Genomic DNA, 23,236 nt, shown 5'->3' on the forward strand with positions numbered 1-23,236 from the left:
TCAATTCCCCACTGCACCAAGCATGATTCAATAAGCTTCCCTATAGTTGGCCCTTGATGGTTTTGAATCATACTATAGTTAAGGATCCTCTTGTGCATTTTCCAATCTGCGTCGACAAAATGCGCAGTAAGCACCATGTAATTGATATTTTGAACACTAGTCCAAGTGTCGGTGGTTAGACTCAGCCTATATGCTTTCAAACTCTTTTTTAGTGCCTGTTTTTGGATGTCATACATATTCAGAAACCTTCTACACACTGTTCTTCTTGAAGTCTTTTCAAAAGAAGGACACACTCTCTGACAAAATCTGTTAAACCCTAGCTTGTCTACAAAGCTAAATGGCAGCTCATCAATGACAATTATCTCTACACAAGCTTCAACAAAATCTTCCTGATTTTGAGCTTTTTGTACTTGTGCTCAGTTTATTCGACCGAGACTTATCCCCTACAAGATTGTTTTGTGTCTTATCTCCCTCACGTGGAAAATACCTACAACCTTGATTGAGATGCCTAAGCAAACCAGATGTACCACTCTTACCCTCAACAATGAAATCCCCAGACTTCCCCCTAGGACAATGGATGCAATATGCCCTTCTCTGAACTCTCTGGATTACTTTACCATGAACATCTTTTACTCTCTCAATTTTTTCATACTCTTTGAAATGATCCCAAACCATACTAGTACGTTTTGTACCTAGAGAAGAAGACTCACCACCCTCACTTACAGAAGCAGCAGGTTCAACTACACTTGGAGCAGGTCCATTGGCAGCAGCAGGTGTTTGGCTTGAAGCAGGTTGCCTTCCAACTTCAAGTAGCTCCAAAGGAGTAGGAGATGCCGCTGTTGAAGAACTCCCAAGACCAGAAGCAGAGGGATTAGGTCGAACCAAACCCGACTTCTTTCCTCTTGCCATCCTAAACCAATTTGACAAGAAACACATCATTAGTTAACCTATATGCAGTGGAAATGTGAAATGCTTGAGCTTTCATGAATAGAACACAAAAAAAAAGTAGAAGCAAAAACACATGGTCAACTTTATAAAACAATCTACATATATCGATTGCATTTATATACATATAGTATAGAGATTACATTCCTTAATTTGTGTGATGTCTGTGCAGAAGCAAATGATGATTAAAAACAACAATTATCATTATATTTATATCTATATCAGAGAACATGAACTCAAGAACATGTATGATTGAACCTAAAAATGATTGAAAGTGGAATATAATTGTATCCTATTGTCCAATATTGCTTCAAACTCAATGATCCAGCACTCAAGCAACCATGCTTCGAACTATGTAATACATCAAAACCTACATTGTTTACTACCTATCATACTACTCTATGCAGCATCATATAATCTCTTAGTAATTGTTACGTTTGTGGCTGACAACTGTGACCAACTGAAAATATGAGATAGCTGACCTTTTGGAAATGCACCTTCTATTCTCAGCTTTTGTTGAACCATTATTCTAGTTCTTGAGACTGTCAGGAAATATGACATCCTTTGCTGGTTGCTATCTTAATCAGACTGTTTATGATAGATCATACTTTCTAATGTAATTTGGACACTATGATATAGTTACCATGACATTATTATGATGAATTTTTGAACAAGTTGTCTTTTTATAGGAAGAGTTACAAAATGTATGTGTTGAAACACATGTAGGCACTTGTTTATCCCTTGACACTGTTTAACTACTTATGTTCAAATAAAATGAATGCATAAATATATAATTAATTGATGTAGGTCTTTCTGTGTTATTTAGGAATACCTGAAACATAATAGAATCAAAATCTTTGTATTCTTGTTGAAAATATGATGTAGATGATGAATTTATTTTACCAATTGAATTATTACTCAGATTACTGACGCAGTATTCATCTCTTTAGATTATTATTAGTTAATCTTTCTTCCTGCAGGTTGGAACTGCCATGGATACTATAGAACAACTGGTGGAAGAACAAAGTCTGGATCCTTTGTTTACAAGTAAGTACGTATCTCTTATTATCTTGGACTATATAAACTGATGCTTACGGAAAATCTCTTTTCCCATGGACAAGAACAAAACAATAAAAGGAAAGTACACAAGTGCTGGACAAAATTGTGTATGCTCAGCTTTTTACATTCATTTATTTCTATTGACAAGTCCACTATGTAATGTATGACATCATGTTTCAACAAAAGGAATGAGAACATAATTCTCCAAAAGAAAGTATATATATATATATATAAGGAGGGAACATACCAATTGACTCATCTATTCGTATGTTAAGTCTTTTAAATTGTATGGTTTTAACACACCTAGTGGTCATTCTGTTCTGATGTAGTGCTAGAATTCCATGATTGAGTCCTATGTTTTTACTCTTTCAAATTTTAAGCCATATAGGTTCTTTACAGTGACCAAGTTCATACTCAGCTTCAATCTCTTTGGTCCAAAGTGACCAAATGCTATATACTACTTCGGTCAAATAATCTATGCATATAACACAGGATGAGAGAACTACACAATGTTCAAATTACTTCAACATCCAGAAATCTCAAAAACTAAAAATTACAAATAGACTCATATGAAACAATGAAAAGGGTCACCAAGTATATCTCTGATGCCCTGGAAGTATAGCTTTTGTTATTTGAGTGATTTATACAATGTTACTTCATCTACTATCTATGCCGATCATTCAAAAGCTTGCATAAACAAGTTAGAGGAGAAACTATCAAGACTAGAAATTGGATCCACAATTTAGTACAAAAACAAAAACAATCTAAGTGGGAAATATGCACAAGTAGGCAAACACCCTGCATCATCTATATTCAACAGAAATAATTGAAATCTCAGTGGGAGAACTTACCCAGATTATGGAATTCTGAGAGCTTAGAGAAAGAGAGGAAGTGACGAAATGCTGGGGGTTGAGGCTAAGGTAGTATGAGTATGGGTGAGGAGACGGCGACGATGAGGTTGGAGGGGGTGGAAGTGGAGGGAGCAGGCTGGCAAGATGGGAGAGAACTCAGAGAAGGATGGCATCTGTTCTCTGCCTCGATGAGAATGGAAAGGTATGACTGAATCTGAAACAGTTCTTTACGGCTTAACACATAACCTGATAACCCTAACAAATTTAAATCAACGGCCATGATGAATAATCAAACGGTCAAGATTAAAAATTATTTAATTGCGGGACGGGACGGGACGAAGCATGATATAAATTATTCGTCCCACGTCCCGTCCCACTGTTATGAAACGGGACGGGATCGGGACGGGACAGACGTTTTTAGACCTCCGTCCCGTTCCGTCCCTATGAATTTCGGGACGGGATCGAGATTTTCGTTTTTTATGCCCACCCCTACCATAAAGATCATGTCGAGGCTTACCTAGAAGAACGAATTAAGTACGTGTTTTAACGCTTAGGGATGGAAGGTCTTCTAGCTCCTCGCTCCCTTATCCTGGATGACAAATGTCTTTCGAGTTTTGTTTTGGTGCTTCTGCTTGGTCGATGAAAATGAGCGTACTAAACACCAGCATGAAATTGCACTACAAAATTTGAATGAAAAAACGTGCATACGTTGTCCTAGAGATTGTGATTGTGCAGACGGTTCATTGTCATTAATATGTTAAAACGACTCTTGGCAACATATAGCTCAAATCCCGCATTGATGAATAATGTAGCGAAATGCGAGAGTTTGTGTGAATTGCATAAATCCCGTTAATCATCGTCTATCTATGAGTCACACGTCCTAGTTTATATCTTTCATTAAATAAACAACTAGTAAACTGTGAGTCAAACTCGCTCACCTGATTATGCTAGTTTCCTTTCCTTGAAGACGAAACACCCCCTAAATTTTACTCTTCGATCACTGATAATGTCTCGCTGTTAACTTTCACTTTTACTCGAGGCAAATTAACCGATGGATAGACAAAAATCACAAAATAATACCGTCGAGACCCTCCATCACAATATGATGTGGACCAATATCGTATACTATCGTATACGTGGACGGCCCAAATCTCTTTAAAACACAGAAAAACGGTCCATCTGAACAACACTCCAGAACCCTAAAAGCACATCGTATATAAACCCCTTCACAGTCTCAGCTAGCAAACCCTAATAGCACGCTAGCTGCCATCAGAACCTTGGAGCGCTTCAGCAACCCGCAGCATTTCTTCCGTCTCTAGGCGGCGGCGGCGGCAGCGGAGCAGCAGCAATCATGAAGGTTCGAATCTCTCTCTCTCTCTCTCTCTAAATCTCAATCCCTAATACGGTGCCGTTTTACTGATCGGGTTTTGATTTTGTGTGCGTTAATTTCAGTTCAACATCGCGAATCCCACCACTGGGTGCCAGAAGAAGCTCGAGATCGACGATGACACCAAGCTGTAAGATCACTCTAACCTCCAGTTATTTTCAATTTTATGATTTCGTGTTTTTTTATAATTGATATGAGCATTGATTAGGTTTTGTTTGGATGAATTGTTATGAAGGAGATTGTAAAGGCTTTTACTTTGACAAAGCTACATGATCTGTTTCTTGTTTTATGTTTGGTTTGTAGATGAATGGGTTGGCTCTGTTTGGTTAGGGTAGGATTTGGGTTTAGGTTCAAACCATGTGTAATTTTGGATGTAAGGATACGAAAGCTACTGCCTTTGTTACGGTTTATAGACATATTACATGGTGAGATATATGTTAAACTAAGTGATTTTACGGGTAAATGTAGTCACAAGTTTTGGTTTCTTTTATGCAATTTTTCTATTTAAGGTGCTTGTTCTGTATTAAATGTCATATAGTGTCTCAATTGGTGATGTTAACTGGATGAAATCATGAGTCACATAGTTGTGATTTACAAATTGCTAGTAAACTACACAACAATGTAAAAGTACTGCTCTACTTCCTGTTCTTTGTTGATATCATGATTGCTAATGCTAATCCTTTCATATATAATTTAACTTGCAGCCGAGCGTTCTGGGACAAGAGAATTAGTCAAGAAGTCAATGGTGATGCACTTGGCGATGTATGTTTTTTTCTTTAACATTTCTCAAGGTTGTACACTTTTGCCAGATTTTTGAGTTGTGGTCACTTTACATTGATGTGCTCTTTATTGTAACAGGAGTTCAGGGGTTACGTTTTCAAAATTATGGGAGGATGTGACAAGCAAGGTTTCCCAATGAAGCAAGGAGTGTTGACTCCAGGGCGTGTTCGCCTTTTGCTGCACAGAGGTATGTTACAATCTAGTACTTTCTTCTTCTTCTTTTTTTGGGGGGTGGCAGGGAATGTTCTGTTTTTTACCAACAGTTTTCCTAGTTTCAACCATTTTTCTGAATTTGTCAGTGATCTGTGAATATGACTTTAGGAACCCCATGCTTCCGAGGTCACGGAAGGAGGAACGGTGAGCGGAGAAGGAAATCCGTTCGTGGATGCATTGTTAGTCCAGACCTCTCAGTGCTGAACTTGGTCATTGTCAAGAAAGGTGACAATGACCTACCTGGACTGACTGATGTTGAGAAGCCAAGAATGCGAGGTCCAAAGAGGGCTTCCAAGATCCGCAAGCTATTTAATCTCACCAAGGATGATGATGTTAGGAAGTATGTCAACACTTACCGCCGAAAGTTCACATCCAAAACTGGTGGGTTTTGATTTGTTAATTTACTTAAAATTATTTGTGATTACTTGTGAGGACTACATTATCTTTATGTTTTTGTTGTGAATCACTATTTAATGAAATCATTCTTGTTGGCAGGCAAGAACTGCAGTAAAGCTCCCAAAATTCAGAGGCTGGTTACTCCTTTGACATTACAGAGGAAGCGAGCAAGGATCGCAGAGAAGAAGAAGAGAGTCGTAAAGGCCAAGTCAGAGGCTGCAGAGTATCAGAAGTTACTGGCTTCCAGGCTGAAGGAGCAGCGGGAGCATCGCAGTGAAAGCTTAGCCAAGAAGAGATCAAGACTCTCTGCTGCCACTAAGCCTTCTGCTGCTTAATTTTCTGGCGGGACAGAGTTGATGGTTTGTTTCTGATGAGCAACATGGTAGTTAGGATGAGGTATTTCTGATAGTTTATCTATGCTTTCAGAGTTTATTTTGGGAAGGCCGGACATGTTCCTGGCCGACATTTCAGATTTTGTTTGTGTATCTGGGATAAAGCTATAAATATTTGAATTATTTGGTTGGTTATTAAGCTATGTTGTTGGCTGTTTCAGTGTTTGATACTCTATTTCTACAGAATTGTTATCTATAGAATTGTGTCTATGGGCTCTTTTTTCATCTTGTCCCTTGTCATCAAACTAAACAAAACACATTCGTCTTGTCTCTATGTTAGATCTGCAATCCAGATATAACCATTTGTACAGAGGATGGTTTTCTCCTTGAGCTTGAACCTCCTTGGAGATTTTCTTATAATCTCTGAACCTCTAATTTCTGATCCCTGCCCACGAGATTGTACGGTAGTGCATGCTCCTGGGCGGGGTTTTTTTGTGACTGCAGCAATATGAATCCGAGCTTTGCTGGATGCCTACAAATGAGATGCTGATAGAGTTTAATATTTTAGTCGGGCAGTTTTAGCTGTAATTAGTTTGCCAAAGAAATGAAATGAAGTAAGAACAGGCGTATTTCTAGTAAAAAAGAGTTAACCCTCTTGAACGCAAGAACTGAACGAAAAGCTCTACTTTCAAAAGCGTTTATTTATAATTTAGTTCGGTACCTTTAGAAGCTTACAAGCTAAATATGAATCTAGGTACATTGACCAAAAAAACAGAATCTAGGTACATTCGTTCTTTCAATGATTTTATAGTTTTTATGCATTGACCAGTCAACAATTTCTTCTCACCTCCCCAGGTTGCTGAACCTGCAAGTCACCCAATTTTATCATCCCCTCGACAAAGGCCTTGAAAAAGAGTTCTTGGTCTATATTAAATTGCCTCACAAATCCCTAGTCTGTGGAAATGTGTAAAGAGTTTCATCCGAATTCAGAAACCCTCCCCCGGAAACCAAGTCCTTGAAGTACTGGTTATCAAATAGTACTGATGTTGCATCTAGGTCTGTTGTCGCGTTTTGATCCACATTCAAAGGGCAGAGCTTGTATAGCGTTTCTCACTTTCTCTAAACTTCGGCTCAATGGCAGGGTCCGGCTCGCCAGTTCTGGTTTGGCTGTTCAGCCGATGCATGATGGAAAAGCATCGAGCTTTGCCAATGGAGTGTGATCCAGAAAGCGCAACCATGTCTTCCGCAGAAAGGTTGAATTTGCTGAATAGATCAACGAGAAAGGTGGCATTGGATCTTGGACTTGGCATCACATTGTCTGAAGCTTCTTGGCTTGCTGTTAAGCTATCCATTCTTCTCAACTTCACTTCCCAATCTGGTCCTCTAGTCTGATTATTATATGAGCAAACCACATACAAACTGGAACTGCTAACTAGAACTGCAAACAACATAAACCACATATGATTATCAAAATCTATTACTGTCCAATTCCGATGTATATGACGAAAAATGTAACATGAACACTAGAACTGCACACAAGTTCTTATTAAATGTTATCAGTACTACTTTAATGTTGTATAGTACCAGTGCAATAGCATCTCTAGAAGCCATGATTATGATATCTGCGCATGAAACAACTCCAGGACAGGCCTTTTCCAAGGGTTGCTTGACTTCGTCAACAACTTCATACGATCTTAATGAATTTATGTTCAAAAGTGCGAGTTTTTCTCCGAGCAAGGTTGGTGTGTCATCAAGTAACAATGAAGCATCACAACCCTACGAGGTTACGAAAATGATACATTAATGTTCACTATAATAGTAACATTTGACGAAACAGAATACTCCTAAGTTCGTCGGGTTAACCCAAGAGGTAAGGGAGATGGTGATTTGTGAAGGGTTAAGAAAAGAAAATACCATTTTCCTTTACATATGTAGTTCCTTACATTAACAAAGCAATCATGGAACTGGAGGCGCATGACTGAGGCCACGCTCCGGGGTTCTCTTATCTCATGACATCTCGGACGATGGATTCGGCTTTTGGGCATACTCCCGAATAGTAACCGGTGCGGAGGTCTGCAGCGGCACCGGTTGTTATGTGTAGGAGGAAGATTAGCAGGAAAGGAGACATTGAATTACAAGAGAAGTAACAGAGGAACTAGTTAATTTGGACTTGGTTGGGAATTTATAAGCGAGTGACATGCTCATGGTGCATGTAAAAGAATGTAACTGAAACATATATGGTCAGTAATTCACATTGGAAATTGACATTGGAGTTATAAGTTTGAGGAGAACTTTGAGAATATAGACTTGAGGATAACTTTCTTTGATGACTTGTTTTGAGACAGAATTTGATGCAAATTTGTTCAGAAATCAAACCATGACTCCTACAGTCCTACCCCTGTCTATGTCTAGAGAACCTTTAAAGATGCCGACGTTGATTATATTTAAAAAAAAAAAAAGGGAAACGAACCACAATAGCTCCCGGGTAAAAGTGGTTACTGGTAAAACGTAAAACAGTCTGAATCTGGGAAGAAATTCATGTCCTACCAAGCTCATGTCTAGTCTTTTTCTTATAAGAAAATTGTGTTCATTGGTGATGGGCTGATGGTCCATTTGCTCCCATTTCAAATCCTTATTGTCAGCAAATGTGATGGTCCATTTCGAATCCTAATTAAGTAATTATGCGAGTGTCATGGTTGCAGGACCAGAGCACCCAGATAAAATAGAGGCCCCTCAATTCACATTCACCAAGTGAGGCTGAGATGAAGTCCCTCCATTATATGCATCAGACAATTTTCAAAGGTCGCCATTTTGCAGGCAACCTTTTTCAATGGTACGTGAAGTTAAACCCACTCTGAATTTTCATACACTAAGACTAAGTTATAAAACATAAATATTAGTACATCAAATTACAATCACTACTCAATATGCATACACGTCGGTGGCTCCGCTAAGTCTTATGCCATTATTATTTTCTGAGGGTAAATTTGGTACTTTATATAAATCTATGTCTCTGTCTCTCACCTTCTCAGTCTCTCTATGTTCCAGGATCAACCATTTTCTGCTTCATGGTCAAGGTCGCATCTCCTCCACTTTTTAGATCCACATCCACCACCATTTTTACTCCACCAAACCTCTACTTCTAAGTTCTAATTAGAGTTTTTTTCACCAACAGTCCCTCAACTCTGGTGTACCTACCAATGTGATACCTCAACTCTTAATCGTACCAATGTGATACTCAGACTCTAGTATTGCTATCATTGAAGTACTTCCGTTAGTTTTTTTTAACTTTTCCGTTATCTTGGTGACATGGCAGTTACGTGAGGCCCACAAAGAGGGTTAAAAGACAAAATTAACCTCATCTGAGAGGAGCAATGTTTTTCCCGCCCTTTACCTTGAGAAAGACACCCAACAATTCCAATTTTTGGTACATGTAGTTGAATTTCGTTAAGCCAGAGGGAATAATACCAGCAGATAAAGCATTGTACTAATGGTATTTAAAAGTTCTTACAAGCAAAAATCATGGCAGATCAACATAAAATGTGGCAACTAATGATACTTAAACATGTATTTGAATTTCGTTAAGTTATGTGTTTTTATATTCTTATGAGATTGTGGAAATGAGATGTTCCATATAAATTTTTATATTTATTATGTTAGTTTAACAAGTGCTAGGGTAAAAATAGAAAATGAGATTGATCTAGGTTTTATCAGATTGTGGTCGACTGGTTGGCGGTAGTTCTTTAGTTTAGATAAGAGACACAAATTAAGGAGTAGGGAGGGAAAATTGGAGCAATGTTTTTCCCGCCCTTTACCTTGAGAAAGACACCCAACAATTCCAATTAATGGTACATGTAGTTGAATTTCGTTAAGCCAGAGGGAATAATACCAGCAGATAAAGCATTGTACTAATGGTACTTAAAAGTTCTTACAAGCAAAAATCATGGCAGATCAACATAAAATGTGGCAACTAATGGTACTTAAACATGTATTTGAATTTCGTTAAGTTATGTGTTTTTATATTCTTATGAGATTGTGGAAATGAGATGTTCCATATAAATTTTTATATTTATTCTGTTAGTTTAACAAGTGCTAGGGTAAAAATAGAAAATGAGATTGATCTAGGTTTTATCAGATTGTGGTCGACTGGTTGGCGGTAGTTCTTTAGTTTAGATAAGAGACACAAATTAAGGAGTAAGGAGGGAAAATTGGCGCCAAAATTGGAATTGTTGGGTGTCTTTCTCAAGGTAAAGGGCGGGAAAAACATTGCTCCTCTCAGATGAGGTTAATTTTGTCTTTTAACCCTCTTTGTGGGCCTCACGTAACTGCCACGTCACCAAGATAACGGAAAAGTTAAAAAAAACTAACGGAAGTACTTCAATGATAGCAATACTAGAGTCTGGGTATCACATTGGTACGATTAAGAGTTGAGGTATCACATTGGTAGGTACACCAGAGTTGAGGGACTGTTGGTGAAAAAAACTTTTCTAATTATATCCCCATCTCCAGGAGCGATCACCTTCGGTCCTTCACAATCAAACCCCAACGTTGGAGTTGACACTCTTTCTTGACTTTGAGCTGAAGCCATGAATATTCGATGCCGTAATCGATCTCGAACCACCGCCGAAGGGGAAAGAAAAGAAAAAGATTCCGCCTCCATTCGTTTGGTTTTGAATCTATTTTTTTCCTCAATAGTCATCTTCCCTTGCCAGTATTTTTCTAATGGGTTTTGAAAATGCAAAATTTCTTCTTGAAGAAGCAGATGAACTATTGAACATGGTGAGTAGGGGTGGGCACAAAAAACAGAAATCCTGATATGTCCCGTTTTATAATAGTGGGACGGGACGTGTGGCGAATAATTTTTATCCCGCTTCATCCCGTCACGTCCCACCTTTAATGAAAACTTAAAAATTCTTATATATTTGTATTAAAATGAAACTAATTTATGTTCTTAATAACTCCAAAATTATATCAACTCAAATAGTAATGGTAAATTATAATATTTGAACATAATATGCATTTTTTTAATTAAAATTTCATTATTGAATGTTACTTTGTTAATGAAAAAGTAAAAATATATGTTTTTATTTAACTTTATAGGAAGGTGGGATTTGTTCCGTCCCGTCCCGATCTCGTCCCGTCCCAACCGGGATTAATCCCAGGTGTGATGCATTCTTAAAAACCATCGTCCCGTTCCGATCCCGTCCCGATTCAAAAGAGTGGGATGAGACGTGGGATGAGCCCCGTCCCGTGCCCACCCCTAAATTGGTGAGGGTAGAGTATGTGATTTCAACAATAATATTCGAGGTTGTTTTGAGACAGGGTTTGGGTGCGTAAGAAAAGGATGAGGTGCTCCCTGCTCCATAGGCCCCCGCGGTAGCGGCTTATTTCATGGCCGTTTGATCGTCTATTTTGGAGAACCTAGCGAGAATAAGATCAATTGTCATTTGAAGCTTATCCACCAGATAAAAAAAAAATTCAAAACCATAAAGAGTCAGGATTTAGGTGGCCAAAATAAAACTTTGTAAAAGACCACATTGCCCCTGAAAATATGACAGTTGACACCCATTTTGGTGGTGTTGATAACGCGGTTGTAAGTTGTAACTTGATGCACTAAATTATGTGATTTGTAATTTGTAATTTGATGTACTTAAATTCACAGTGGGTCTAATTTGAGTAATTTCATGTACTCTTCTCCAAATTTTCCCTATATAAAATTATAGATAGATGGGTACTGTTGAAGCTGTTTCCCAATATACAAACCACACTTTCTTCCACTTGATGGTGTGACGCATAAGATCTTTTCCAACATAGTCATATCCTTAATTTGATTCATCGAAACTTGTTAGTTTTATTCGAAAGAAATCCAAATCGAATATGGTTTGGTCATGTCATCTAATCATCTTCGTACAACATTTAACATTTTATTGAAACTTAATCACTACAAGTGGCTTAGAAGTTCTTGTCTAGTTAGGTGTGCTTCCCAACCGAAGTTTAATAAGCAGCCAAACACTTGGCTTCAATGCATAGTTGAAGCATTTCACATGCGTTGTGAGATTGATTTATGGTTTATAACCGTGAACACTAAAAAAGTCTAAGTGAAAGTGAAACTTAGACGAATGAAAGCTAATAGTTATAGTTCCTCAACTGAAAAAGGTTTCTTATTTCAGATTTTTCGTTCCTCAATTAAAAAGGTTTCTTATTCCAAATCTCTATTTTGAGAAGAAAAGGCGCACATATTGACTAGTCCATTTGAAATGATGTGCACTCACAAAATTACCACAAACAAAACTCTATGACATTTGACTTATTCAATGTAGATCACTAAGAAGCTTTTTAGATGAGGAAGGTAACTATGGAGGATTGTGGTTGGGAAGCCTTGAAGATTTATGCATATCTCATTTCAAATACTTTGAATTTACTTTTTCTTGTAGTGCACATTTTTCTATTTAGGCATAGGGTGCATCTCATCTCCAGCAGCCTTAAGCCGAAAGTGTTACCTTCTAAATCCTAAAGTCTATGATTACTAATCAAATTTTTATACTTCTGTTATCTTTTTTTTTGTTGAAAAGGCTGTATTATCTTATTACGGATGGATATGCATAGACTCAAGGCATTATGTCTCACAGTAGCTCTCTTTCTTCTTCTTCTTATCGTTCATCTATTTGACATTACACATGAACATATTGCTAACAATACTATGCACTAAAACCATCAAATTTCGAGCATGTAGTTTCGAATCTCTATGTGCTGGAACCTGAAAATTAAAACAGTTGCATAATTTGTTTACTGTAATCTAAATGAATCCAGGCTTCTGTTCACTACTGAAATTTGCCTAACAAGGGTTTCTGTTTACTATCAACATCACCCTACTTTCTCTTTCCATATATTCCAACCAAAACCTTCCACATTATGATTAGAACAACAAGTCAGACTCATCATTAATTCTATTGATAATGAAATAATCTGTATTCTTTCTAATCTTAGTCGGATCCCTTCAAGACTCCCAGAATGTGTTGACAGAACGACGATTAGCCACCCTGCAGTTTTTCCTTATCTCCCCAGGTTGCTCAATCTGCAAGTCACCCATTTTTATCATCCCCTCAACAAAAGCCTTAAAAAATTCGTCTTGATCGATGCTGAACTGCTCGACAAATTCCTTCGTCTCTGGAGATGTGAAAAGTGTTTGATCCGAGTTCAGAAACCCTCTCCCGGAAACCAAGTCCTTGAAGTACTGGTTATCAAATATTACAGGTGTAGCATCAAGGTCTACAGTCACATTTTGGTCCACATTCAAGGGGCATAGTTTGTTTAGCTTTTCTCTATACTTTGGTTCAAAAGCAGGGTCTGGCTTGCCTGTGCCGGACTGGTTGTACAGCCGAAACATGACGGAGAAGCACCGCCCTTGGCCAATGGAGTGTGACCCTGAAAGCGCAACCAGGTCTTTGACAGAAAGATTAAACCTGGCAAAGAGGTCAATGAGGAATGTTGCATTAGCTCTTGGACTGGGCATAATGTTGTCTGAGGCTTCTTGGCTTGCTGTTAAGCTGTCCAATCTTCCTAGCTTTACTTGCCAATCTGGTCCTCCAGTCTGATTAACAAAATAACACAACAACAATATAACTCTCTTAATTAACATTTCATGTGGTACACTGTTAGTTACAGTAAAAATTACAAACAAATTAGTATGATTTCCCAAAAAAAAAAAAGACAAAAGAAGCAATAGCATGATAGTGCAAAAACATTGTGCAGTAAGAAGAAAACGCCTTTTGGGTTCACGAGTGCTGCACAACCCTTTGCCCTTTTGTATCAATAGAGAAACAAGAAAGGAAATTAATTTGTTTGCCAGCTTACTCATTACAGAGGAATATCTTATATCTCAGTGCAAATCCCATTTTGACATGGGGTGCTTTGTTAAAGATTTCCAAACTTGAATCATGGTCTTGTAGTAATCAAGTCAAAGATTAATAAAAGTTAATTACATTTTTTTAGTTTGGGTGATGATGATAGTCTAATAGATAAGAGAGAAAGAGATGCATACCAGAGCAACAGCATCTCTGGAAGCCATGATGATGATGTCAGCACAAGAAACAACACCAGGGCAGACCTTCTCCAAGGCTTCCTTGACTTCATCGACAACCTCATAAGATCTCAGTGAGTTTATATTTGAAAGGGACAGCTTCTCCCCAAGCATGACTGGTGTGTCATCTAGCAACATAGAAGCATCACACCCCTATAACACACAACTTCAAACCATCAACACTAAATAGGATAAACTCTCCAAGACTATGACCAGATCAAAGCCTTTTACTGTGTATTTACTCACATTAACAAAGCAATCATGGAACTGAAACCGCATGACAGAGGCAAGGCTCCGGGGCTCCCTAGCAAAAGCCTTCTTCATGACATCCCTGACTATAGTTTCGGCGTCCGGACACGTCCCGGAGTAATAAGCGGGGCGGAGCTGCAGGGCCGCCCCGGTTATTATGTGGACAAGGAGGAGGAGAGGAAGGAGGAAATGAGACATTGGAGACATTCTATGTTTTGTGAAAATGTGAAATGGTCCGATCCAATTACGTGCATGTATTTATAGGTAAAAAGGGTGAGAAGGATCTTTACTATTTAGGATTGGTGGGGATGCTAGGGATGGTTCATAATAATAGGGGGTTTCAGTTTCAGAGCAGGGTTGGAATTTTCTAGGTGTCTGTAATTTGTGTGATGAGGGGTTTGTTGTGATAGCAGGAAGCAGGGGAAGGCGATTGGGTGAGAGAGAGGGGCGACTAGAAGAGAGACTATAATAAATAAGACTTGGAGTGGGGATTGGTGACTGCGTCAACAATTACGACACCCACGATGATGAGGCTCTGACTCAATAGGAGAGTAGTAGTACCGTTGTCTGTAAAATTCCTATTTCCAGATGCCATTTTGTAAATTTGAGCTTTTGTGGGAGTGCGTGGAATGATCCATTTTTTGGGTATTGGGGGGTGTTTTAATGGGGGATCCAGATTTGGGAAATCCACAGCTGTGTGGTGTTGGTGGAAGAAGATTAAAGGAAGCATTACTTCTGGTCATAAAAGGCATCATTACTTCATTGGTCTTGACTCTTGATTTATGGTATAGGATTCATAGCACGGATCCGTTTTTTCTTTTGGTTTTACTGAGGAATTACGGCATGCATTTGTTTTTGTTTCGGTTTTCTTTTGACTTGGAATTGTTGCACTATAGTTTGAAAAAGAAAAAACTCGGTTTGTTGTAAGTATCGTGTACTGCGTGCATCTTTACATACTATATAAATGATTTAAATTAGTGAAAATTATATAAATACACGGCGTTGTATTACTATTTGATCGATATGTTAAGTGTGTGACCTCCCCATCTCGCTGAACATCACTCTCTAACTCGCGCACACATTATGCTATATTTGCCCGTTTAGAAATTCTACAACCTGGACTAATAATACCATGACAGTTACTTCTCCTTATTTTCACCATGAATAATTCCCTATTATACTGGCAAGTGACAACCAACCATCGTTACTTGATGCTATATAGTCCTCCAATCCAATTGATGCAAGTTCATGTCGGTGCTATGTAGTCTCTCAGTTATGTTAATGCAAGTACACGTTGGTGCTTAAGATTAAACTTCTAGCTCAAATTGCCCCAACACTGCTCATAGATTTTCCAAATGGGCCTAGAGTGAAATGTGTGAATATGATAGAGACTAGCCCAAACCTAAACCTCCCGGGGTAGAATCCGATTTCAGTCCCTCCAAAACCCACAGGCCACAGCAGCAAACCAACTGGTTTCCCAGAGCAGCCAAACATGGGCAGAGGCAGAGGAGGCTCACGCACCCAGAGACGCCACTTTCGTCAGAACAGAGAGAACGTCTGGAAACGCACCAAGCCTGATCCTTCCTCTGAAAACCCAACTGAAAACAATGGAGCCGACCCTTCTTGGCAGCCCTTTGCTACCCAGAACCCTGCATTCGAGGAATACTACAAGGTAAACATCTTGCAGTACTTGGAGTATTAAAGTTTGAATCTTTATGGGTTTTGAGTAGTAAAGGTTGTTCCTTTATGTTTTGTTGGGTGTGATGGTTTTGTAGGAACAAGGGATTGTTGCCCCAGAAGAGTGGGATTTGTTCATGGAATATCTACGAAAGCCACTGCCAGCTGCTTTTAGAATCAATTCAAGGTAGTTTATGAAGTAATGTGAACTCTAGGAAGATGGTTCAGTTGAAGTAGTGTTTAACTGTTTATGTGCAGCCATTGACTGAAGTTTATGTTGTTGTGTGTTTGATTTTGCAGTAGCCAGTTTTGTTCCGATATCCGAACCCAGTTGGAGAGTGATTTTATGATATCTCTTCAATCTGAGGTAAGTTGGTTTTGAAACTTTAGTGCAATGACACCTTGTGTTTGGACGTTGGATTTGGTTGTAATAGCATGGCATGTTTTGTGGTTTTTGCTTCCTTTTGATTATTTAAACTACGGTTTCAGGTGAGTGAAGGAGGTGAACTGCAGCCAATTAGGCCATTGGCTTGGTACCCTGAGAATCTTGCTTGGCATTCAAATTTTTCTCGCATGCAGCTGAGGAAGAACCAAACTCTTGAGAGGTAATTGATGTAAACTGTGGGGATATTGGGTAGATTAAGTAGTGAAATACCTGCCTAGAACTAATGCAATTTTGGAAACTCATAGTTTCAACCATATGTAGGAGATTGTATATGGCTCTTTTGGGCCCCTAGGAGTTCTATATGAGTAATATTACTAATACATATCCACCTGAAAAATTTTCGCTGGTTTCAAAGTCGATGCTACTTCAGTTGCTAATGTACACATATTTAGACCAAGTTGCCGTTATGCGAGCACATTGCTTAATTCAATTTGAGTTGTGCTGTTTCTAATAATTTTCTACTCTTTTATGCTAGTTCTGATGATATGATTTCTCAGGTTTCATGAGTTTTTAAAGCTTGAAAATGAGATTGGAAACATCACAAGACAGGAGGCTGTCAGCATGGTGGGCTGTTGTTATTTACTGTTTGTTCTATTATTGTTTAAAAACTGTTTGTCTTATAACATTTGTTTGAAACATTTTGTGGTTTCAGTAGAAGTTCATTTTATCTTCATGCTGAAGCGCATTTTCTTTACTTTCTTCGGACAGGTGCCCCCTCTATTCCTTGATGTACGTCCGGAACATTTTATACTTGATAGTAAGCCACTTATGTTGTATCTATTACTCTCTCTCTCTCTCTCTCTCTCTCTCATCTTCCAATTGTTCATATCTAAGATTTGGACTTTTCTGCAACAGAGGAAGGAAAATGTAGTTGGTTCTTTCCGTAATGAATTTCTGAGATTCTTGAAATTTTGAGTAGACTAATGGATGGGAGATGCATAGTGTCTTGTAAATTTTTCTCAGGAGAATATTCTACTTGGCCTTTGTTTTTTACTTCTGTGAAGTAGCTAATATCTCATACATTTCTAGTATGAATAAGTGGCAGATTATCATTAACGTATTATTTGTGAACAATACTCAAGTTTCTAACTATATGCTGCACTTTTCCCAGTGTGTGCTGCACCGGGTTCAAAAACATTCCAATTGCTTGAGATTATACACCGATCAACAAAACCAGGGCACCTACCTGATGGACTGGTATGAATTCTTTTAACTTTTATGTTTTGATCCTATGAATCGTTCACATTCTACTGGCATATCTGATACAATTTGTTTTTTTTTTCTTTTTTCCAATCGATTAAGGTTGTAGCGAATGATCTTGACGTCCAGAGGTGCAATCTACTGATCCATCAAACAAAAAGAATGTGCACAGCTAACTTGATAGTCACTAATAATGAAGCACAGCATTTCCCTGGCTGCCGTTCAACCAAAAAAAGCTCTAGTGCTTCTGAAATAGGAATGGAATTGGAGCCACCCATCAGTCAACTTCTCTTTGATCGTGTCTTATGTGATGTCCCTTGTAGTGGCGATGGCACCCTCCGTAAGGCTCCTGATATCTGGAGGAAATGGTAGAATCTTTATCCTCAGTCTGTCAATCACAATGTCTTTTGGCAGGTTGATGAGATTTGTTTTGCTTATGTACAGGCATGCGGGACATGGCAATGGGCTGCATGCTCTACAAGTTCAGATAGCTATGCGAGGTATATCTGATGTTAAACTTTTGATCAGAATTCATATGGCTCTGTGATTCTGTATTTAATTCTCATGTACTTAAATTCATTCCTTTTCGTCTGAGTTCGAGCAATCACATACAAGTGCAGATCTGTCAAATGCTTAATGTGATCCGAGTGAATTGGTTAGGAAGCACCACATATATGGAAATCATATAAATTCTCTTCCTGGACAATATGACTTAAGGCAGTGGATGGTTATATTGTTTGTGCCTTTCTGATAGTTCAATAAAAAACAAACCAGAGGTTGAAAATTGATTGTGCAGCATAAGAATGCACTTAATTGGCCTAATCTTTGAGTGCTGCACCATGTTCATGTTATTTGTACTTGGATATTGTATTTTCACAGCTGTTGTGCTGTATATTAAGAAAATTACTATAAAATGTCTATGGGGATGATTCAGTTTAAACCTTGCTCAGTTAGATTATTATGATTTTAGACCCAACTTGAGTCTTTGTCTTTCAGTGTGACTTTGTCAACACATAGGTCTTCTGCTGGTATCAGGAAGCAGAGGATTTGAGGCAGACACTTTTATTTCTTCTTTAAGTGGAGCATACAGAAAACACAGCTAATATGATATTGTTTATTACAGGTTTATCTTTGCTGAAAGTTGGTGGACGAATGGTTTATTCTACATGCTCTATGAATCCAGTTGAGAATGAGGCTGTGATTGGTGAGGTAATAATATTTGATTCTGTTTCTACACAACAAGATTCAGGATCTCTCTGATTGGTATGGATTTCATGGTACCTTTTGCAGATAAATAAATGGCAATATTTGGTCCTTATGCAGTAGCAATGTTTGTATATAACTACAATTTTACTTTATCATGAAGAATTGTTTTGTTTTGTTTCTTTTGTTGTTGCCTTAGTATTGTGCTACGGTGGCCGAAGAAAGTTACTAACTTGGGACATATTTGTTGAACCATTGTAAGCCAACTGTGTAAACTGCCTTTAATTTGCAGAGAGCTAGAGAGCTTGTAATTAGTGGGGGACTAATTTCTTGTAACATGCCAACCATGATGGATGCATGTATTATTTTTCAGCATTTAACTACCCCAAAAGAATCATTTCGCCCCTTGCAAACTTTGTAATGAGGTTCATATGCTGTTTGGGATATTGTTAATGTTTTTGAATTTAACTATTTTGCCGATCAGTGTTTGTTTTCTATCTTTGTTCAACTGTTTTGACCTTGGCATTAGTTGCATAATTGCATAATTTTATTTTTAGTTTTGCTTCTTGTCTGCAAATTTACATAGTTGTGTGCACTTTATTTCATTTAACCTTAATTGACTGGCATGTTTGCAGATTTTGAGGAAATGTGGTGGATCTGTTGAGCTCGTTGATGTCTCTAGTGAGCTTCCTCAACTTGTCAGGCGACCAGGTCTTAAAAAATGGAAGGTTAGTTAGTATATACCTTGTTACGCTAGTGAGTTCTCATGAATGTATGCTGGGCATTATTGAACAAAAAGCTCTCCCACCGCTTTTTGTAATATAAGTTTTCTTCGTGGTTACTGAAACGAATGTGATGAATGCTGCTATCATTTTCTAATGCTATAATCTGTTTGATGCCATGTCATGCAAACACTGAAATAATATAAAATTGTAACAAGGTATATTTGCTAGTAATTTCTTTTGATAGAAAAAACAAAGAAAGGATAACTGCCATATATACTCTCTCCAATTAAACCCACAGGGACTTCATAAATTGCAAAAGAACATCTATGCTGCAGCAGTGTTAGGTGGAAGCTTTTGTCCTAATTGGCTGGTTGGTTATGTATCAGTTAGATGAATGTTTAAATCTTCATCTCTCCTAATGCATGAAAATCAACTACGTTTCCTACTTTCTTGGATGGCAATATAGGTGTTTGATATGGTGATCTCAATTGAGCAACGTTGGTTGCAGATTCCATTTTTTTTTTCTATAAATCATTTTAAATTTTTTATTCACTTTGCATTTCAGGTACGAGACAAGGGTAAATGGTTAGCATCTTCTAAAGATGTCGGCAAATATCGCACAAATGCCATCGGTCCTGGCATGTTTCCATCTGGGAGAAACCTTGCACGATCGATGAACCACAGAGATAGTACGGAAGAGGAAGAAAAACATGAGAATGGTGAAGATGAAAATGTTGTAGAAGAATTGCAGTCAAGTGAGGATGCTGTATTTTCAGGCAATGAAGTAGATGAGGAAGTTTCTCCTTTTCCACTAGAACGTTGCATGAGGATAGTCCCACATGATCAGAATGGCGGAGCTTTCTTCGTTGCAGTCCTCCACAAACATTCCCCTTTGCCAGGTGAAGTCCATCATCAAACTCATTGGATACTTTTTTAAGAATTGGATTGCCTGGGATAAGTTAATTTGTAGCGTCTTATTATGGTATGAACTGGTTGAAATATACCCATATCGGAAACAGTATTTGTCCTATGTAGTAGATGACTTTGAAGCAAATCCTGTGCAACATTGTTCTGCTTTGCCTTTACTATTCCGTTTTGATAAATCTAGTCCTGCATGTTGAACAGCCAATCAAGGGACAGCTAATTTGGCAGATGAGACAAATACAGAAGCTACCTCAGAGGCAGAGTTAATTGAGGGTGAACAAGATGGGGTTCCATTGGAACCTGATATTTCCATAAAGAGTGAAGAAAATGGATCAGAGGCAAATCAAGTGCCTGGTGATGAGGCAGCTGATCCAAAAAAAAATGGAGGAAAAAGAAAGCAGCTTCAAGGTAAGTGGAAAGGAGTTGACCCTGTTGTACTTTTTAAAGATGAAGCTGTCATCGATGCCATAAAGACATTTTATGGAATTGATGAATCATTTCCATTCAATGGCCACCTTGTCACAAGAAATAATGATACCAATCATGTGAAGAGAATTTACTATGTCTCAAAGGCAGTCAAAGATGCTCTTGATCTGAATTTCTATGTTGGAGAGCAACTTAAGATAGCATCCGTTGGGCTTAAGATGTTTGTAAGTATTTCCAATCTGAACATGACTCTTTTTCCTTTGTCTTTGAAATTATGTCCTGTCATATACTTCAAATTCTAGAGACATGGTTAAATAGAGTTGTGCAACATTGTCATGCCCAGGTCAGATGATGTGACGCAGGACTCCTACCCTTCATCATGACCGGTTGCTTAAAGTCAATAATTGTAGAAATTGTTAACAAAACACTGGAAGACTGAATAAACAGTTAATAGGGTTAAGTAAAAGAGTAGATATGATAGAAAAAGTGAGTAGAGGACCCAGGACATGCACCTGAACTATAAGATTTCATCTATGTGCTTTGTTATTAAAGATTAAAATTGTAAGTTATTATCCTTGTTAAGTGATCGGTCTTTATATCTGTTCAGCCTAGGTTCTTGTTCCCAGTTAAAATTTCTGTTGCATGCTGGGAATGATGAAATACTACCTCTTATATTCATCGGTTATGTTTTAATACAGTAATATCAAGTTTTCTCCATCTAATTTGACCCATTCTTTATAGGAACGACAAACAGCAAGTGTTGCAAGTTGTGCACCTTGTGCATTCCGGATATCATCTGAAGGATTGCCACTTATTCTTCCATACATCACCAAACAGATTCTACATGCATCCCCAGTGGACTTCAAGCATATTCTTCAATATAAAAGTATCAAATTTTCTGATTTTGTTGATGCTGAATTTGGTGCCAAGGCATCCAATTTAATGCTAGGGTGCTGTGTGTTAGTTTTGAGCAAAGGTACATAGCATCATGGTGTCATGTATAGCAGTGGTGGTTTATGTATATGTTTTTTATTTACCAGCATACATTTTATATATTCAGATGGAAAATTCTCGTCGGATCCTATTCAGGTAGATGAGTCAACTATAGCCATTGGATGCTGGAAAGGTCAGAACAGTTTGTCTATGATGGTTACTGCACTCGACTGCCAAGAACTGCTGGAAAGGCTTTTGATGCGCATTGAAACTGGAAACGGAAGTTTGGAGAGTACAGACGAGGCTTCTAATGGTAATGTGGATGTGGAGATGGAAGATATGCAAAAGAATGGTGACAAGGAAATGGTAACAGCAACCGAGGGATGAGTGACAAATTTTGTACCCTTATTCAAGATTGGTGTTATATTAAGTTGTGTTTTCTTTTTGACATAAAAGGTCATACTTTTTAGGGTTAATTCCTTCTATGGTACTTAAAGTATGGCTACTTGGACAATTTGATTACATGATGTATGAAAACGGACAATTTGGTACCTGAAGTTCTCATTTGTAAGCCATTTTGGTACTTCTATTAATTTTGATCATATTTTTAGGGTTATTTTTGTCATTCTAGCCCTAAACTCATTAAATTTTAATTTTTCTTCATTTCTTCTTATAATTGCCTCTCTTTGGAGATAATTAAATTCATATATCTACTCCACTTAGCATCTATTTTGCATATATCGAAAATATTTTTTTGCTTAATATACTTACTGTATCCTAATTATTTTTCGCAAAGAAAATAAATTGCCTTTATGCAATTGTAATTTTTTATTAAAATATTTTTGTAAAATTACTTATAATCAAAATTAATTTAGATTGATAACTACATTATGAAAATTTATATACTTAAATCATCACAGATACTAAGTGCATGAGTTATCAAATTTTTAGTAATAATTTAGAGCTAATTTGGAGGTATTATAAAAAATGAAGTAAAGTAGAGATAAGATGACGGAAATAACCCTGAAAATATGGTCAAAATTGACATAAGTGTCAAAATGGCATAAACTTGAGAACTTTAGGTATCAAATTGTCAATTTTAATACATCAGGTACCAAATTGTCCAGGTAGCCAAACATCAGGTACCATAGAAGGAATTTACCCTACTTTTTATTGTCTAGTTTTGAAGAGGTACCAAATTGTCCAGGTAGCCAAACATCAAGTACCATAGAAGGAATTTACCCTACTTTTTATTGTCTAGTTTTGAAGACGATAAGTTATGTCATCAATTTTTGATGAAATCATCAATATACTTTCATATCTGACTTTTCTTCTAAAATCTATATACCAGCATATCACTCAATATCCAACCCACAACTCGCAATTGCTGTAACATAGGCTAATGCAGCCA

The 23,236-nt window shown here is 37.7% G+C and overlaps 3 protein-coding genes and 1 pseudogene across 3 annotated transcripts; 2 read left to right on the forward strand and 2 right to left on the reverse strand.

The window, feature by feature from the left end:
- The first annotated feature begins 4,071 nt into the window (after positions 1-4,071).
- Positions 4,072-5,994, forward strand: LOC126789785 (40S ribosomal protein S6-like). Its single transcript, XM_050515840.1, has 6 exons — positions 4,072-4,212; positions 4,308-4,372; positions 4,947-5,004; positions 5,101-5,209; positions 5,344-5,616; positions 5,731-5,994. Exons 1-6 carry the CDS (start codon positions 4,207-4,209, stop codon positions 5,964-5,966), a joined length of 747 nt encoding a protein of 248 aa, XP_050371797.1. The 5' UTR covers positions 4,072-4,206; the 3' UTR covers positions 5,967-5,994.
- A 783-nt stretch (positions 5,995-6,777) lies between these two features.
- Positions 6,778-8,091, reverse strand: LOC126789752 (peroxidase 17-like; annotated as a pseudogene).
- A 4,792-nt stretch (positions 8,092-12,883) lies between these two features.
- Positions 12,884-14,680, reverse strand: LOC126789736 (peroxidase 17-like). Its single transcript, XM_050515834.1, has 3 exons — positions 14,290-14,680; positions 14,005-14,196; positions 12,884-13,554 (listed from the first exon to the last, which is right to left on the reverse strand). Exons 1-3 carry the CDS (start codon positions 14,497-14,499, stop codon positions 12,961-12,963), a joined length of 996 nt encoding a protein of 331 aa, XP_050371791.1. The 5' UTR covers positions 14,500-14,680; the 3' UTR covers positions 12,884-12,960.
- Positions 14,681-15,728: 1,048 nt separating this feature from the next.
- LOC126789672 (uncharacterized) lies at positions 15,729-22,379 on the forward strand. The gene is made up of 15 exons (XM_050515830.1): positions 15,729-15,964; positions 16,068-16,156; positions 16,270-16,336; positions 16,459-16,574; positions 16,912-16,978; positions 17,123-17,171; positions 17,526-17,611; positions 17,717-17,982; positions 18,059-18,114; positions 18,738-18,823; positions 19,453-19,545; positions 20,108-20,441; positions 20,668-21,116; positions 21,634-21,868; positions 21,953-22,379. The coding sequence occupies exons 1-15, from the start codon at positions 15,785-15,787 to the stop codon at positions 22,210-22,212; spliced, it is 2,433 nt and encodes an 810-aa protein (XP_050371787.1). The 5' UTR covers positions 15,729-15,784; the 3' UTR covers positions 22,213-22,379.
- The last annotated feature ends 857 nt before the right edge of the window (positions 22,380-23,236 follow it).

Source organism: Argentina anserina, chromosome 1, assembly GCF_933775445.1.
Source record: "Argentina anserina chromosome 1, drPotAnse1.1, whole genome shotgun sequence".
Lineage (NCBI taxonomy): Eukaryota > Viridiplantae > Streptophyta > Magnoliopsida > Rosales > Rosaceae > Argentina > Argentina anserina.

What these genes read in the sequence shown, in the direction of transcription:
- LOC126789785 (XM_050515840.1), top strand. An exon ending in ATGGTGATGCACTTGGCGAT is followed by an intron (nt 5,005 to 5,100) that starts GTATGTTTTTTT and finishes TTATTGTAACAG; the next exon opens with GAGTTCAGGGGTTACGTTTT. An exon ending in AAAGTTCACATCCAAAACTG is followed by an intron (nt 5,617 to 5,730) that starts GTGGGTTTTGAT and finishes TCTTGTTGGCAG; the next exon opens with GCAAGAACTGCAGTAAAGCT.
- LOC126789736 (XM_050515834.1), bottom strand. Translation starts at nt 14,499, where the DNA reads ATGTCTCCAATGTCTCATTTCCTCCTTCCTCTCCTCCTCCTTGTCCAC. An exon ending in TCCATGATTGCTTTGTTAAT is followed by an intron (nt 14,197 to 14,289) that starts GTGAGTAAATAC and finishes TGTGTGTTATAG; the next exon opens with GGGTGTGATGCTTCTATGTT. An exon ending in CCAGAGATGCTGTTGCTCTG is followed by an intron (nt 13,555 to 14,004) that starts GTATGCATCTCT and finishes TTTGTTAATCAG; the next exon opens with ACTGGAGGACCAGATTGGCA.
- LOC126789672 (XM_050515830.1), top strand. Translation starts at nt 15,785, where the DNA reads ATGGGCAGAGGCAGAGGAGGCTCACGCACCCAGAGACGCCACTTTCGT. An exon ending in CATTCGAGGAATACTACAAG is followed by an intron (nt 15,965 to 16,067) that starts GTAAACATCTTG and finishes ATGGTTTTGTAG; the next exon opens with GAACAAGGGATTGTTGCCCC. An exon ending in CCTGATATCTGGAGGAAATG is followed by an intron (nt 17,983 to 18,058) that starts GTAGAATCTTTA and finishes GCTTATGTACAG; the next exon opens with GCATGCGGGACATGGCAATG.